Consider the following 18,272-nt stretch of genomic DNA (forward strand, 5'->3'; position numbering starts at 1 on the left):
AAAGAAAAAATAGTGCCCAGACACCATTCATGTGAAGGCTCAGCGAGTAAAATCACATTCAGCACCTAAAGAAAAGAAATGTTCTTTTTCTAAGTCTTGAGTGGTTTAGCATCATTACAATGATATAGTATGTGATGTTAAATTACAGATTTGTTCATTTACTGTACAGTTGTATTTTTTTTAGAATACACAGGTATTAGAGTTAATCTCTGTCTTAAAGGAAATGATACCATATAGTTCAAACTCACAGACGAATGGATTAAAAGTCACTTGTTCTTTAAATAAAAGTTTTTTTTTTTTTTTTTTTTTTTTCCCAAACCAAGGTGTTGCGCCGCTAAGACAGAGCCCCAGAGCAGGACCAGAGAACTCGCAGCCGGAACGTTTGTACTGTAGAGCCTCGCCCCGGCCGGTGCTCATTCACGAAGGGACCGTCACTGACAAGTGCCGGTTGGTGAGAACTTGCTTGGCGTCAATACCGAGGGTCTTGGAGGGGGCTGTGGCTGAAGCAGGCTTCGGGGCGAGTTTGTAAGGGTGAAGGAGCTATGGACGATCAGGGCTGCCCCCGGTGTAAGACCACCAAGTACCGGAACCCCTCCTTGAAGCTGATGGTGAATGTGTGCGGACACACTTTGTGAGTACGGCGACAGTGGTTTCCAGTCGGGGCGAGGCGCAGGGTGGGAGGAGAGCCGGGAGATGCTCTGCCTGGGGTCAGGACAGTAAAGGGCGTCGTTAGTTTCGACAAAAGGGAGGAAAACGGCAAGAGGGAGCGTTGCTTTCTGTAAACGGACGGTAGCCGCTAGCGCGGAGCGATCCCGGCCTGCTTTGGGCTAGCGGTGCTCCGATGCGGTGCCCCGCTGTTGGTCAGGGTCCTCCTCCGTGGTGCCTGGGAATCTCGACTTATTTCCGGGCTCTGGGGTGTCCAGTGGGCTCCACACATGTCGCTGCTTAAAAGTGTGGGGGTGAGGGCTTGGAGTGTTTCTTTAGTTTCACATTAAAAAAAAAAAGTTAAAATTTCTACGAGTATATACAGCTGCTATTTATTGTATGGGATAATTTGAAAACCTCATCTGTATGCCCAGTTGTCCTGATACAAAAAAAAAAAAAAAAAAGAGTTCGGTGATAGTCTCATCACTAAAAGGGAGAAAATCCGAACTCCAGGCAGTTAATTTTGGACCTATTGTACGTTCACTAGGTGCCAGCCACTATTTTAAGCTTTTTACCATGAATTATTTTAGTTCATTCCCAGAACAGCCCTAGGAAGTAGGTATTGGTATCATGATAGAACTTATGAAATTACTTGATTGGTTCCTTTTTCTAATTAATCTTTATTTATCTTTGACTTACCCAGCAAAGGAGTACAGTAGAGCTCTGACTGAATGGTTTAACATTAGAAATAAGGTAAACATAATCAAATAGGATGCGTGGAAAAAAGAAGGGAGGCAAGCATTGTAGAGAGACGGTTAGGTTTTTAGATTTTATCCAGTTTATTTCCATTTTCTTGTATTAAGTTTGTTACATTTGGTGCCGAAGGAAAGGGAGATAGATGACCAAGTATGCTCTTTTGGAAGGATGTTTAATTGACTGGAAGAAATTTCTGCCTAGTACTAATCAACCAATTAGGGAAGATTATGGAATTTCAGTAAAATAAATGGCATTTTTATTAGTTATATAATATTTATTTTGGAAATTGCTTTCATTGTATCCTTAGTCTGTTTTGTTATCTCATAAGAATTTTCTAATTCATTCTGGTATTGTATTTATTTTGGTTTATTTGTTAACATGTTAGATGCAGACTACACTTTGCATTCCTTTTTTGACTTGAAGTATAAAAAAAATAAAAGAAAACCTCCTAAATTCAAGAGGGTATATACTACAGTGTCATTCAAGAAGGCAGTGTAGGGTATTGGTTAAGAGAATAAGCTCTGGAATCAGTCTGCTTGATTTCAAATTCTTTACTCTTGTGTGACTTTGGGCAAGATATTATGTCTCAAACAGAGATGGTAATGGTACTTTTATTAGAGTGCTTAAGGATTAAATTGTTGTTATATGCCCTTGAGTTGCTTCTGACACACGGCAACCTTATGTATATAACAGAACAAAATGTTGCCCAGTTCTGTGCCATGTTCATGATTGTTGGCATGTTTGAATCCGTTGTTGTTGCTATTGTGTCCGTCCATTTTATTGAGAGTTTCCCTTGTTTATGTTGACCCTCTACTAACAACATATGTAAAATATTTGGAGGTATTTAGTAGAGTTCTTGTCACATAGTATGTGCTCCATATATATTGGCTATCACATCATGTGGGTAATATGATGGAGCCCAGCTGGCATAGTGGTTAAGAGCTCGGCTGCTAACCAAAAGGTCTGCAGTTTAAATTCACCAGCCACTCCTTGGAAACCCTGTGGGGTAGTTCTACTCTGTCCTATAGGGTCACTATGAGTCAAAACCGACTCAACAGCACCTAACAACAACAACAGTATGAGTGATAAAAACCAAACCCAGTGCTGTCGAGTCGATTCCAACTCATAGTGACCCTATAGGACAGAGTAGAACTACCCCATAGAGTTTCCAAGGAGTGCCTGGAGGATTCGAACTGCCGACCCTTTGGTTAGCAGCTGTAGCACTTAACCACTATGCCACCAGGGTTTCCAGTATGAGTAATAGGCAGAAATAAAATTAAGAGGGTTTATTTGGCTTGCTATTAAATACTAGCACAATAATGATTATTTTAAAATATAACTTTAATTATTATGATCATATTGTAGTTTTCTTTTTTTGATTGTGCTTTAAGTGAAAGTTTACAGTTCAAGTCAGTTCCTCATACAAAAACTTATACAGACGTTGTTATGTGACCCTAGTTGCTTTCCCTATAATGTGACAGCATACTGCTCCTCCTCTCCACCCTGTATTTCCTGTGTCCATTCAGCCAGCTCCTCTCCCCCTCTGCTTTCTTATCTTGCCTATAGACAGGAGCTGCTCACTTAGTCTCATGTGTCTACTTGAGGTAAGAAGTACACTCCTCACCAGTGTCATTGTATGTCTGTAGTCTGAGGAGTTGGCTTTGGGAATGGTTTTAGTTTTGGGCTAACCGAGAGTCCAGGGACCATGTCTTCTGGGGTCCCTCCAGTGTCAATCAGACCATTAAGTCTGGTCTTTTTACTAGAATTTGAGTTTTGCACCCAACCCACTTTCCTCCTGCGCTATCAGGGATTCTCTGTTGTGTTCCCTGTCACTGCAGTCATTGGTGGTAACTGGTCACCATCTAGTTCTTCTGGTCTCAGGCTCATCAAGTCCATTAAGAATTATTATGAATTAAGGAGCCCTGGTGGTACAGTGGTTAAGTGCTTGGCTTCTAACTGAAATGTTTAAGGTTCAAACCCACCAGCCCCTTGGTGGGAGAAAGAGGTGGCAGTCTGCTTCCTTAAAGATTAAAGCCTTGGAAACCCTATGGGGCAGTTCTGCCCAGTCCTATAGGGTCACTATGAGTTGGAATTGACTCTATGGCAACAGGTGTTTTAAGAATTATTTTAAACTAGAATACAGCTCTGCTCTGTATCGGTGAGTATAGGAGAGAGCTCACTAGTTTTTTTTTTTTTTGTAATTAAAAAATTAAAACAATCATATTAACAATTAATTAATAGTTGAAGCAACGTGAGGATATTAAGTGAAAATATCTCTGATTCATTTCCCCAAAGGTAAAAGCTTTTATGTTGCTGCTGTATCTTTCCAGACATCTTCTATGCATATACAAGCATGAATGTGTGTTTAGGTAGGAAACCTTTTCTCCTACCAGCATATATGGCATCTTATTGTAAACTTACTTTTTGCATTAAGTATACCTTGGTTATTTTTCTAAATCAGTATATATGTCTTCTTCATTTTTAACAGTTGACTAGCATCTCAACTGTTTGGTTATACTGTAATTTATGTAACCAATCTTTTTTAAGTAAATGTTTAGGTTTCCAATTTTTCCATGGAGTAAACATTCTTACCTCTTTAAGCACTTAAGTAAGTGTATCGTAAGATACAATCTGTAAACCATAGGGCGAATGTCTAGTATTGGAATTGTTGTGTCAGAGTAGGTGGCTTTTAAATTTTGATGAATATTGCTAAGTTGTTCCTGAAAAAGATTGTATCAGTTATGTTCCCAACAACTGTGTATGGGAATTCCTATTGTGGCATGTCATTGTTGACATTGAACATTTTTATATTTTTTAATCTTGTCATTCTGATAGGTAAGAAAATGTTCATTTTAATCAAGATTTGTTTTGATTTCATAGTATGTGGAGTTTGTACAGCATGGTATTTCATGGGATTGAATTTGGACATTTTTATATTCCTGTTTGAAAGGGGCAGGTATTATTTAGAATTAGTTGAGACAGTGATTTTACCTGTTGTATCATATTTTATTATTTGTTGCTATGTAAGGAAACCCTGGTGGCATCGTAGTTAAGAGTCATGTCTGCTAACCAAAAGGTCCGCAGTTCAAATCTACCAGGTGCACCTTGGAAACTCTATGGGGCAGTTTTACTCTGTCCCATAGGGTCACTATGAGTTGGAATTGACTCGATGGCAGTGGGTTTTTGGGTGGAATATACTCAAGGTCGTACTTTGGCTCTTGTGGACTCCTTTTAATTTTTTTCAGTTTCAACTTGAACTTGGTGTTGATGAGCAGTTGATGGTCTGTTCCACAGTCAGCCCCTGGCCTTGTTCTGACTGCTGATATTGAGCTTTTCCATCCTCTTTTTCCATAGATGTAGTCTGTTTGATTCCTGTGTATTCCATCGGGTGAAGTCTACGTGTATAGTAGCTGTTTATGTTGGTGAAAAAAGGTATTTGCAATGAAGAAGTCATTGGTCTTGCAAAATTCAATCATATGGTCTCTGGCATTGTTTCTGTCACGAAGGCCATGTTTTCCAACTATTCATCCTTCTTCTTTGTATCCTGCTTTTGCATTCCAGTCACCAGTAATTTGCAGTGCATCTTGATTGCATATTTGATCAATTTCAGACTGCAGAAGTTGGTAAAAATCTTCAATTTCTTCATCTTTGGCCTTAGTGGTTGGTGGATAAATTTGAATAATAGTCATATTAACTGGCCTTCTTTGTAGGCATATAGATATCTATCACTGACAGTGTGGTACTTCAGGATAGATCTTGAAATGTTCTCTTTGACGATGAATGCAACACTGTTCCTCTTCAAGTTGTCATTCCTGGCATAGTCTGTATGATTGTCCGATTCAGAATGGCCAACACCAGTCCATTTTACCTCACTTTTTTTTAATGCCTAGAATATCGATGTTTATGCGTTCCATTTCATTTTTGACAACTTCGGTTTTCCCACATTCCGATTATTAACAGATGTTCGTAGTTGTTTCTTTTCATTTGAGTTGTGCCACATCAGCAAATGAAGGTCTGGAAAGCTTGACTCCATTCCCATCATTAAAATTGACTCTACCTTGAGGAGGCAGCCCTTCTCCAGTCGTATCTTGAGTGCCTTCCAACCTGAGTGGCTCATCTTCTGGCACTATGTCAGACAATGTTCTGCAGCTATTCATAAGGATTTAACTGGTTAGTTCTTTTTAGAAGTAGACCGCCGGGTCCTTTTCCCTAGTCATAGTCTGGAAGCTCAGCTGAAACCCGTTTGCCGTGGGTGACCCTGCTGGCATTTGAATACCAGTGACATAGGTTCCGGCATCACAGCAACAAACAAGCCCCCACAGTATGACAAACTGACAGACACTGGGGTTGTTGAGTGTAGTGTACTGTAAATGTTAATTAGATCAACTTGGTTGATAGTGTTATTTTGATCCAATATATATTCTTACTAAATTACTTTATCTGTATGTTTTCTCAATTACTTCAACTGTGATTGGAGATTTGTCTGTTTCTCCCTCTGTCATGCTTCATGTGTATTTAAGATTGCTATGTCTACTTGATGAATTGCTACTTTTATCGTCAATCAAATACCCTTCTTTGACTCTTGTAATATTCTTTGTCATGAAGTTTTTGTCTGGTGTTAATATAACCATGTCTGCTTTCTCATTCTACTGTTTGATGGTATATCTCTTTCCATCCTTTTACCTTCAGTCTGTGTCTGTCTCATTTCTTGTAGAGAGCACATACTTGGATCTTGCTTTTTTATCTGATCCAACAATCTACCTTTTAATCAAAGTGTTAGTTCATTGATATTTACTGTAATTATTGGTATTGCTAGGTTTAAGTCTACTGTGTTTTTTGGTCTGTCCTCAGAGGGTTTATTGGGCAGACCGGGGTGGGGGAGGGGGCTGTGTACTTAGAAGAAGGTGTTGGGCCTCTTTGTGGTGAAGCCCAAAAATATAGAATGAATTTGCGTGTCATGCATGCACGGGACCATTCTTATCTTCTCTGTATTGTTCCAATTTTAGTATGTGTGCTGCTGAAGCAAGCATTAAGACTACCATTTTGCTGTTTGTTTTCCTTTTGTCACTTTTGTTTTTTTTTCTTCTTTCCTGCCTTATTTTGGATTAATTGGATATTTTTAGTATTGACCTATTATAAATACCTCTTATTTTTATTTTTTACTAGTTTCTCTAGGTATAATAAGGTGTATTTCTTTTTTTTAAATAAATTTTTTCAGTGTTGATATATATATTTATCGTATTTTAGATGTTTTACAGAACAAATTAGTTTCTCATTAAACAACTAATAAACATTGTTTTGTGACATTGTTTCCCACCCCTACGACACGTCAACACTGTCCATTTCTAGAACTTGACTTCCCTGTCCTCTCCTGCATTCTCATCCTTGCCCCTGGCCTGGTGTACCCAGTTAGTCTAGTTTTGTTTTATGGACCTTTCTAATCTTTGGCTGAAGGGTGAAATTCAAGAGTGACTTCAGTACTGAGTTAAAAAGGAAGTTTAGGGGCTGTACTCTCAGGTTTTCTTCAGTTTCTGTCAGACCAGTAAGTCTGGTCCTTTTTTATCCTTTATTTTTTTACTTATTGTACTTTAGATGAAGGTTTATAGAGCAAACTAGCTTCTCATTAAACAATTAATACACGTTTTGTGACATTGTTTGCCAACCCCATGACATGTCAACACTCTCCCCTTCTTGACCTTGGGTTCCGCATTACCAGCTTTCCTGTCACTTTCTGCTTTCTCATTCATGCCCCTGGGCTGCTGTGTGCAATTAGTCTCATTTTGTTTTATGAGCCTGTCTGATCTTTGGCTGAAGGGTGGCCCTCAAGAGTGACTTAATTACCAAGCTAAAAGGGTGTCCCTGGGCTATATCCTCAAGAGTTTCTCCTGTCTGTGTTAGAGCAGTAAATCTGGTCGTCTTTTTTTTTTTTTTTTGTGAGTTAGAATTTTGTTTTATGTTTTTCTCCGGCCCTGTCTGGGACTCTTTATTGTGATCCCTATCAGAGCAGCTGGTAGTGGAAGCTGGGCACCATCTAGTTGTGCTGAACTCAGTCTGGTAGAGGCTTTGGTAGTTGTGGTCCATTAGTCCTTTGGACTAATCTTTCCCTTGTGTCTTTGGTTTTCATCATTCTGCCTTGGACCAGATGGGGTGAGACCAGTGGAGTAACTTAGATGGCTGCTTATAAGCTTTTAAGACCCCATTTACCAAAGGAGAATGTAGAATATTTTCTTTATAAAATATGTTATGCCAGTTGAGCTAGATGTTCCCCAAAACCCTGGTCCCCAGCCCTCAGCCCAGTAATTTGGTCCCTCAAGAAGCTTGGATGTGTCTATGGAGCTTCCATGACCTTGCCTTGGTCAAGTTGTGCTGGCTTTCCCAGTATTGTGTACTACCTTACCCTTCACCAAAGTTACCACTTATCTATTGTCTACTTAGTGTTTTTCCTTTACCCTTACCCTCCCTTGTAACTGTCAAACATTCTTTTTGTGTGTAAACCTTTTAATGAGTTTTTATAATAGTGGTCTCATACAATATTTGTCTTTTATGATTGACTTATTTCCCTCAGCACAGTGCCCTCCAGATTCACCCGTGTTGTGACACGTTTCGAGAATTTATCATTGTTCTTTATCATTGCATAGCATTCCATGGTGTGTATGTACCATAGTTTGTTTATACATTCATCTGTTGATGGGCACTTAGGTTGTTTCCATCTTGTTGCTATTGTGAATAATGCTGCACTGAACATGGGTGTGCATATGTCTGTTTGTGTGGCGGATCTTATTTCTCTAGGATATATTCCTAGGAGTGAGATGACTGGATCATATGGTATTTCTATCTCTATCTTTTTTAAGGAAGCACCATATCATTTTCCAAAACGGTTGTACCAGTTTACATTACCACCAGCAGTGCGTTAAAGTTCCAGCCTCCCCAAAGCCTCTCCAACATTTGTTATTTTCTGTTTTTTTGATTTGTGCTGGTAATGCCGGGGTGAGATGGTGTCTCGTTGTGCTTTTCATTTCTCTAATGGCTAGTAAGGAAACCTTGTTGGCATAGTGGTTACGTGCTACGGCTGCTAACCAAAAGGTCAGCAGTTCGAATCCACCAAGCGCTCCTTGGAAACTCTATGGGGGAGTTCTACCCTGTCCTCTAAGGCCGCTATGAGTTGGAATTTACTCAGTGGCAACGGGTTTGGTTTTTTGGTTTTAATGGCTAGTAATCCTGAGCATTTCCTCATGTGTCTGTTAGCTGCCTGAGTGTCTTCTTTGGTGAAGTGTCTGTTCATATCCTTTACCTATCTTTCAGTTGGATTATTTGTCTTTTTGTTGTAGAGATGGTGGATTTTCCTGTAGATTTTAGAACTTTTATCTTTGTCAGATTTGTCATAGCTAAAATTTTTTTCCCAGTCTGTAGGTTCTCTTTTTACTCTTTTGGTGAAATCTTCTGATGAGCATAAGTGTTTAATTTTTAGAAGATCCCAGTTATCTAGCTTATCTTTTGGTGTTTGTGTATTGTTAGTTATGGTTTGTACCTAGTTTATGCTGTGTATTAGAGACTGTAGTGTTGACCCTATTTTTTCTTCTATGGTCTTTATTGTTTTTCATTTTATGTTTAGATCTTTGATCCATTTTGAATTAGTTTTGTGTATGGTGTAAGGTATTGTTCCTGTTTCATGTTTTTGCAGATGGACATCCAGTTTTGCCAGCACCATTTCTTAAAAAGACTGTCTTTTCCCCATTTGATGGACTTTGGGCCTTTGTCGAAGATCAAGTGACTGTGGGTGGATGGATTTATGTCTGGGTTCTCACTTCTGTTCCATTAGTCTGTGTGTCTATTGTTGTACCAGTACCAGGCTGTTTTGACTACCATAGCTGTATAATAGGTTCTGAGATCAGGTAGTGTGAGGCCTCCTATTTTATTCATTTTCTTTAATAATGTTTTACTTACCCAGGGCCTTTTTTCTTTCCATGTAAAGTTAATGATAGTTTTTCCATCTTGTTAAAGAATGCTGTTGGTATTTGGATCAGGATCGCATTGTATTTATAGATTGCTTTGGGTAGAATTGACATTTTCACAAGGTTGAGTCTACCTATCCATGAGCATGGTATGTGTTTGCATTTATGTAGGTCTCTTTTGGTTTCCTGCAATAGAGTTTTGTAGTTTTCTTTGTATAGATCTTTTACATTCCTGTTTAGATTTATTCCTAAGTATTTTATTTTTTTAGGAGGTATTATAAACAGTATTGTTTTCCTGATTTCCTTTTTGTAGTTCTCTTCATTGGTGTATAGGAATCCAACTGGTTTTTGTATGTTTATCTTGTATTCTGCTACTCTGCTGAATCTCTTAGTTTCAGTAGTCTTTTTCATGGAGTCTTTTGGGTTTTCTTTGCACAGTATCATGTCATCCACAAATAAGGACAGTTTTACTTCTTCCTTGCCAATTTGGATGTCCTTTCTTTCTTTTTTTTTTTTTTTGCCTTATTGCTCTAGCTAGCACTAGCAGCACAATGTTAAATAGGAGTGATGATAAAGGGCAACCTTTTCTTATTCCTGTTCTCAAGGGGAATGTTTTCAGCCTCTCTCCATTAAGAATGGTGTTGGCTGTTGGCTTTGTATAAAAAAACAAACTTGTTGACATTGAGTCGATTCTGACTCGTAACGACCCTATAGGACAGAGTAGAACTGCCCCATAGGGTTTCTAAGGAGTACCTGGTGGATTCGAACTCCTGACCTTTAAGAGCTGTAGCTCTTAACCACTACACCACCAGGGTTTCCTGGTTTTGTATAGATGTCCTTTATTATGTTGTGGAATTTTCCTTCTGTACCTATTTTATTGAGTTTTTATCAGCAATGGGTATTAGACATTGTTGAATGCCTTTTTTTTTGGTATTGATTGAGATCATCATGTGATTTTATGTGGTGGATTACATCAACTGATTTTCTAATGTTGAACCATCTTTGCATACCTGGTACAAAGCACACTTGATCATGGTATAATATTTTTTTGCTATGATGCTGAATTTTATTGGCTAGAATTTTGTTGAGAATTTTTGCATCTATATTCATGAGAGGTAATTGGTCTGTAATTTTCTTTTTTTGTGGTGTCTTTGCCTGGTTTTGGTATCAGGAATATGCTGCATTATAGAGTGAATTTGGAAGTATCCCTTCATTTTCTATGTTCTGAAATAGTTTGAGTAGTACTGGTGTGAGCTCTTCTCTGAATGTTTGGTAGAATCTCCAGTGAAGCCATCTGGGCCAGGGCTTTTAAAACTCTTTTTCATCCCTTGTTACAAATCTGTTCAGATATTCAGCTTTGGTTTGTGTTAGTTTGAATAGATAGTGTGTTTCCAGAAATTTTTTCATTTCTTCTAGTTTTTCAAATTGGTTCGAGTGTAGTTTTTCCTAGCACTCTGTTATGATCCTTTTTATTTCAGTTGGGTCTGTTATAATGTTCTCCATTTCATTTCTTATTTGGGTTGTTTTTGTCCTCTCCTGTTTTTCTTTTGTCAGTTTGGCCAGTGGTTTGTTAATTTTGTTGATCCTTTCAAAGAAAGAACTTTTGGTTTTGTTGATTCTTTCTGTTGTTTTTCTATTCTGTTTCTTCTCTGACCTTTATTATTTCCTTTCTTCAGGTGGCTGTGGGCTTCCTTTGCTGTTCTCTATTTATTCGAGTTATGTAGCTAATGTTTTGATTTTGTCCCTTCTTTTTTGATGTGTGTACCTATTGCTATAAATTAACCTTGGAGCACTGCCTTTGCTGTGTCCCAGTGATTTGGGTATGATGTGTTTCATTCTCATTTGATTCCAGGAATTTTTTATTATATCCTTTATTTCTTCTATTACCCGCTGGTTTTTAAGCAGGGCATTATTCTGTTTCTGTGTATTAGATCTTTTTTTTTCTTGCTCTTCCAGTTATTAATTTCTAGCTTTACAGCATTGTGATTGGAGAAGATACTTTGTATTACCTCAGTGTTTTAGATTTTGTTGAGTGTTACTTTGTGACCTAAGATGTGGTCTATTCTGGTCTGTTCTATTCCATGTACTGGAAAAGAATGTGTACTTTGCTGCTGTTGTGTGGAGTGTTCTGTATATATCTTATGAGTTCAAGTTGGTTGATTGTGGCCTTTGATCTTCCCTATTTTTGTTGAGTTTCTTTCTAAATGTTTTGTCCTTTACCAACAGTGGTATGTTGAAGTCTCCTGCTATAACAGTTGAACTATCAATTTCTTTTTTCAGTGCTATTAGAGTTTGTTCTATGTATTTTGGAGCCCTGTCATTTGCTGCGTAGATATTTATTATGGCTATGTCTTCATGGTGAATTGTCCATTTAATCATTATATAATGTTCTTTTTTGTCTTTTATGATAGATTCTGTTTTCAAGTCTATTTTATCTGAGATTAATACGGCCACTTCTGCCTGTTTTTGGTTGCTATTTGCTTGATATATATTTTCCATTCTTTGATTTTTTACGTATTTATGTCTTTGCTTCTAAGGTGTTTCTCTTGTAGACAGCATATTGCTGGGTCCTGTTTTTTTAATCCATTCTGTCACTCTGTCTCTTCATGGGTGCATTTAAGGAGTTTACGTTCAGTGCGATTATCTGTAGCTGAGTTTATTGCTATTATTTTGCAGTGGTTTTTTTTTTTTGTGGTGCTGACATTTTTTCTTACTCATCTGTGCTATATTCCTTTTGTTTGTGGATTTTTCGTTTTTGTTTGTTTCTTTCTATTTTGTAGGTTTTGTGTTTACTGAGTCTTTATGTTTGTCTTTTTTATTTTGATGAGGTTTGTTGACTTTCTTTGTGGTTACCTTGAAATTTACCCCTCTTCCTAATTTTGAACCCATCTTTTATTGCTTGATACTGCCTTTTCTTCCTCTCCATTTGGAAGTTGTATACCTATTTGTTTATTCCCTCTTTTATTGTTCTGACGTTGTTGTCATTTACAGATTGATGTCTCTGGCTCCCTGTTGTAAATTTTTTAGTTTTGTTTTATCATTACGTACATTGGCATCTGGCTAATGCGGTCTTGCATCCTAGATTCAGGCTGTTGTCTGACGTTGTTGGTTCTCTAACCAAAGGACTTGTTTTAATAATTCTTGTAGGTTTGATTAGGTTTTTACATATTCCCTTAATTTTTCTTTATCTGGAAATGTCCTAATTTCACCATCATATTAGAGCAAGAGTTCTGCTGTGCATATTATTCTTGGTTGGCAGTTTTTTTCTTTCAAGGTTTTATTTATGTCATCCCTTTGCCTTTTTGCCTGCATGGCTTCTGCTGAGTAATTAGAGTTTAGTCTTATTGTTTCCCCTCTGTATGTGACTTTTTGTTTTTCTCGAGCTTCTCTCAGGAATCTGGCATCAGTCATTCCATTGCAGTTGTTAGGAAAAGCTGGCTTTACTATTGTTGAGGGATTTACTTCCTCCTGTAGCCTGGCATATTTTCTCTGTTATATGTGTACATGTTCATTTTCTTACCTCAGTTTTGGCAATTGTTTGTGACCCTTTAAGGTTTCTTTTTTATTGTAGTTTCTGATTACTATTTTACTGCCTCAGTTCCTTCCCTAATACCTTTCTAAGCATTTTTTTTTAGGGAGTACTTTGAAGTTATTTGGCAATATACCACTGCAGAACAGCTCTAGAGAATTGATGGTGCATATCTTCTGAACGAAATTGCGATGAAAATCTCAAGATGGTTCTTCTGAAGAAGATGGTTTGCTTTCACTATATATTTAAGAGTTGGTGTCTATATATTTTAATAATCCAGAGATACAATAAGTAGTAGAAAGAACACTGAACCACAAGTTAGAAAATCCAGGTCGTAGTTCTGCCACAGACTGGTCAGTTGTGGGCCAGCCATTTAAGTAATTTGTTCATTTGTTTAGAATAGACAGTTTCTAGCCCCCTTCACGCTCTTGAGATTTGGGTAATTAAGTTTATAATTAATTCAGAAAATCATTGTAGTTAGTAACTTTAGTCTTTTCTCTGACCTTATATCATAAGTATATCTTTTTTATAAGATATTAAGATGGTTATTTTTATTAGCCATAATCGTTCTTTCCCAACATGGGCAGTGTGCGGTGGTGATCACTGTATTTACAGAATATGATTACTTAAATATGGACTGGTTATTTTATGGCTGTAATATATTTTTTGTTCTGACCAAAAATGACTGTTAGTAGTCTTGAAGATGCTGTGTGTACTGACAGTATACTCATTTCAGTTCCTTCTCTTGTTGAGCATAATTTAATGTTATGGTTCTTTTAATATTTCTGTGATATTTCTCTATACATGTATGTGTGTTTGTGTACCTTTCCATCCCACTTCACTTTCCCCTTTCTCTAATTCTTCTGTACTGGGAATCCTATTTTAAGATTCATTTTCATATGCTGTGCTTTTCCCCTCTCCTCTGTTAATGACAACACTTGTTATACGATAAAAGGAGTAATATGTAGTATATAAACTCTATAACCCGTTTGGTTTTCTCAGAAGTATCAGTGTAATACTGGTGTGTATGTATAAGGTTATAGTAATAGCTTCTATTTAAAATCATGTACTCTTAAGATTTTGACATAGTAGTTTCTGATACAGATTGTTTTGTTTGGGTGGTGGCAGTTTATTTTACTGTTTCCTCTTAGATATTTTGCAATTACTTGTCACCTACAGGATATGTTTTACATTTATAGGGTGAAAAGCTAAACGATTTTCTTAAAGTTGTTGCTAGGTCTACTTTGTTTATTTTTATTTAAATAGGACATACATGTGTGTAATGTTAATGATTGTGCTTTATTTGTTTTATCTGTACTTCTCTCTCAACTGTAAGTTTCCTGAGGGCCAGGGATATTGTATCCCCCAGAACACCTCTGATAATAGACACTTAAGTTTTCTTTTACCTGATTGCATTTGAGAACCTGTACTGACTGTTAATGGGTATTGGCTTGCATATTTTAAAAGCTGTGCATTTTATTCATATGGGGCAAAATTAAATAAAAAAGATTCTCTTATTTACTAGTTTACTAATAAACTAGTTTCTAGCTTATCTTCCAGATATAGTTTATATATATGTATAGAGTATATCTTTTTATTTACACAAATGGCAGTATTATTTAATACTCTGTCCTGTACCTTGCATTTTTCACTTGTAGCCTGCAGATTGGTTTTTTAGCTGCCTCATTTATCAGCTTTATAGTATTCAATTAAATGGATATCCTTTAACTTATTTAATTAGTGTCCTATTGATGTCTTTGGCTATTCTCAATCTTTGGCTATTACCTGAAATGCTGCAATGAATTATTTACTTTTGATTATATAAAATAATGGAAATATTTCTTGTCAAAGGTGTACTAATTGAATAGGGGTAAGAAAATTACTGTTCATAAATTGCTACGAGTTCCTATACAAAGAATGTTCCTATTCAAAAGAACTAACTTCAAAAGTAGAGAAATAGTCTAAAAGTGGAGTCTTAAGTGAATTGTGCTATAGAGTTTTAGAAGGATTTAGAAAATAGTATTTATATACCAAGGGTTGTATTCTCTTATATTGATTGTTTTTTTAAAAAAGAAAGCTTAGTTTTGCATTTATTTTTAATAGGTCTTGGAAACCCTGGTGGCATGGTGGTTAAGAGCTACAGCTGCTAACCCAAAGGTTGACAGTTCGAATCCACCAGGCGCTCCTTGGAAACCCTACAGGGCAGTTTTACTCTGTCCTATAGGGTTGCTATGAGTTGGACTCGACTCGACGGCAATGGGTTTGGTTTGGTTTTGGTTTCATAGGTCTTAGTTGTCATTTTCATAGTTATTTAAGGACCTTTTAGGACTCAGTTTTGTTGCTGCAGAAATGGGATCTTTGACAATAGTTTTAGTAAGGTTTTGATTTTTTAGAATGTTTGGGAAATAGGTTATCTTGTAAATTTCTATAACTCAAGGGTTAACCGGAAAAATATCTTTTATTTTGACACTTTGAAATTCTTTTTACTATTATTATTTTTATTGGGGTAAGATATATATGTAACATAAAATTTGCCATTTTAACCATTTATAAGTTTATAATTCAGTGGCATTAATGACATTCACAGTGTTGTGCAACAATCACCACTGTTTCCAAAACTTTTTCATCACCTCCAATAGAAACCCTGTACCCGTTAAATAATAACTTCCCGTTTCCCCTTCCCCCAGGCCCTGGTAACCTCTAATTCACTTTCTGTCTCTATACATTTGAGTATTCTACGTATTTCATGTAAGTGGAATCATGTAAAATTTATCCTTTTATGTTTGACTTATTTCACTTGCCATTTTCAAGGTTCATCCATATTACTGCATGTGCTACAACTTCATTTGTCTTTATTGCTGAGTAGTATTTAATATGTGTGTGTGTATCACATTTTGTTTATTCATTTATCTGTTGATGACACTTGGATTGTTCCCACCGTTTGGCTGTTGTGAATAACGCTTCAGTGAACACTGGTATACAAGTATTTGAGTTCCTGTTTTCAGTTCTTTTGGGTATATACCTAGGGGTGGAATTGTTGGGCCATATGGGCAGTGGGTGGGTGGGTATGGTAGTTCTATGTTTAACTCTTTGAGGAACTATCAGTTTTTTTCCATAGTGGCTGTACTGTTTTATATTCCACCGGCAGTGTACACGGGTTCCAGGTTCTCCACATCCTCTCCAAAGCAAACCAAAACCTATTGCTGTCGAGTTGAATTCTGACTCATAGTGACCCTATAGGACAGAATAAAACTGCCCCATAAGGTTTCTAGGTGGTAAATCTTTACGGAAGTGAACTGCCACATCTTTCTCCCTTGGAGTGGCTGGTGGGTTCAAACCACTGACCTTCTGGTTAGCAGCCAAGCTCTAAACTACTGCGCCACCAGGGCTCTTTCACACCCTCTCGAACACTTGTTATTTCTTTTTTTTAAAATAAAAATTATAGCCATCCTAGTAGGTTTGAAGTAGTATCTCATTGTTTTAATTAGCATTTCCCTAATGACTAATGCTATTGAGTATCTTTCCCCTTGCTTATTGGCCATTTATATATCTTCTTTGGGGAAATGTCTGTTTAAGTCTTCAGCCCATTTTAAAATTGGGCTGTTTGTCTTTTTGTTGCAGAGTTGTAGTTCTTTATATATTCTGGATATTAAACCCTTATCAAATATTTGATTCGAAAATATTTTGTCCTACCTTAATTTGTTGTCTTTTCACTCTGTTGATATTATCCTTTGATGTACAAAAGTTTTAAATTTTAATGAATTCTAATTTATCCAGGTTGTATCCTTTCACCACACTTACTCAATCTGTATGCTGAACAAATAATCTGAGAAGCTAGACTATATGAAGAAGAACGCAGCATCGGGAGTGGGGGAAGACTCACTAACAGCCTCTGGTATGCAGATGACACAACTTTGCTTGCTGAAAGCGAAGAGGACTTGAAGCACTTACTGATGAAGATCGAAGACTACAGCCTTCTGTGTGGATTACACCTCAACATAAAGAAAACGGAAGTCTTCACAACTGGATCAGTAAGCAGTGTCATGATAAATGGAGAAAATATTGAAGTAGTCAAAGATTTCATTTTACTTGGATCCACAATCGACACCCATAGAAGCAGCAGCCAAGAAATCAAACAACATATTGTATCGGGCAGATCTGTTGCAAAAGACCTATTTAAAGTGTTAAAGAACAAAAATGTCACTTTGAGGACCTGACCCAAACCGTATTTTCAGTCACTTCCTATGCATGTGAAAGCTAGATAATGAATAAGCAAGACCGAAGGAGAATTGACGCCTTTGAATTATGGTGTTGATGAAGAACATTGAATATATCATGGGCTACCAGAAGCATGAACAAGTCTGTTTTGGAGGAAGTATAGCCAGAATGCTCCTTAGAAGCAAGGAAGGCGAGACTTCATCTTGTGTACTTTGGACATGTTATCAGGAGTCATCAGTTCCTGGAGAAGGACATCATGCTTGGTAGAGGGTCAGCAAAAAAGAGGAAAACCCTCAATATGATGGATTGGCCCAGTGGTTGTAACAATGGCCTCAAGCATTATAACGATTGTGAGAATGGCGCAGGACCGGCAGTGTTCTGTTCTTTTGTACATAGGGTCACTGTGAGTTGGAACTTACTCTGCAGCACCTAATAATAACAACAAATTTATCTGTTTTTACTTTTGTAGCTTGTGTTTTGGGCATCACATTTAACAAATTCTTTGTCAAATCAAAATTCATGAAGATTTCCCGCTATGTTTTCTTCTAAGAGTTTTTATACTTTTATCTCCTAAACTTAGGTCTTTGATCTATTTTGAGTTAATTTTTGTATATAGTGTTAGATAAGATCCAACTTCATTCTTTTGCATGTGGATATTCCGTTTTCCTAGTAGTGTTTGTAAGAGAGTGTTCTTTCCCCATTGAATGGGCTTTGCACCCTTGAAGAAATCAATTGACCATAGATATGAGAGTTTATTTCTGGGCTCTCAATTCTATTTCATTGATATTTATGTCTATTCTTATGCCAGTTCTACAGTGTTTTGATTACTATAGCTTTGTCTTAAGTTTTTAAAATTAGGAAAAAGAGTCCTCCAACTTTGTTCTTACTTTTGAAGATTGTTTTGGCGATTTGGGGACCCTTGAAATTCCCTATTAATTTTAGAATGGGTTTTTTTCATTCCTGCAAAAAATACTGTTGGGATTTTCATAGGAATAGCATTGAATTATATGTTGCTTTGGGCATTATTGCCATCTTAAGAATATTACGTCTTCTAATCCATGAACATGAGCTGTCTTTAGATCTTTTTTTATTTCAGCAATGTTTTGTAGTTTTCAGTGTGCAAGTCTGAGCCTGTTTGGTAAAATTTATTCCCAGGTATTTTATTCTTTTGA

General features: G+C 37.0%; 1 protein-coding gene and 1 pseudogene across 3 annotated transcripts in view; one reads left to right on the forward strand and one right to left on the reverse strand.

The window, feature by feature from the left end:
- Window positions 1-337: 337 nt before the first annotated feature.
- The window catches only part of MNAT1 (MNAT1 component of CDK activating kinase), a 243,804-nt gene continuing 225,869 nt past the window's right edge, over window positions 338-18,272 (forward strand). For 2 of the 3 annotated variants that reach the window (XM_049899322.1, XM_049899324.1), the window contains exon 1: window positions 339-631. In XM_049899322.1, coding sequence (XP_049755279.1) covers window positions 543-631 — 89 coding nt within the window. In that variant the 5' untranslated portion in view covers window positions 339-542. Of the gene's footprint in view, window positions 632-18,272 lie in introns of all 3 variants that reach the window. The other variant, XM_049899321.1, reaches the window with a different exon arrangement.
- LOC126084916 (uncharacterized) lies at window positions 6,333-6,427 on the reverse strand (annotated as a pseudogene).

The sequence above is a fragment of the Elephas maximus genome, chromosome 10 (assembly GCF_024166365.1).
Source record: "Elephas maximus indicus isolate mEleMax1 chromosome 10, mEleMax1 primary haplotype, whole genome shotgun sequence".
Lineage (NCBI taxonomy): Eukaryota > Metazoa > Chordata > Mammalia > Proboscidea > Elephantidae > Elephas > Elephas maximus.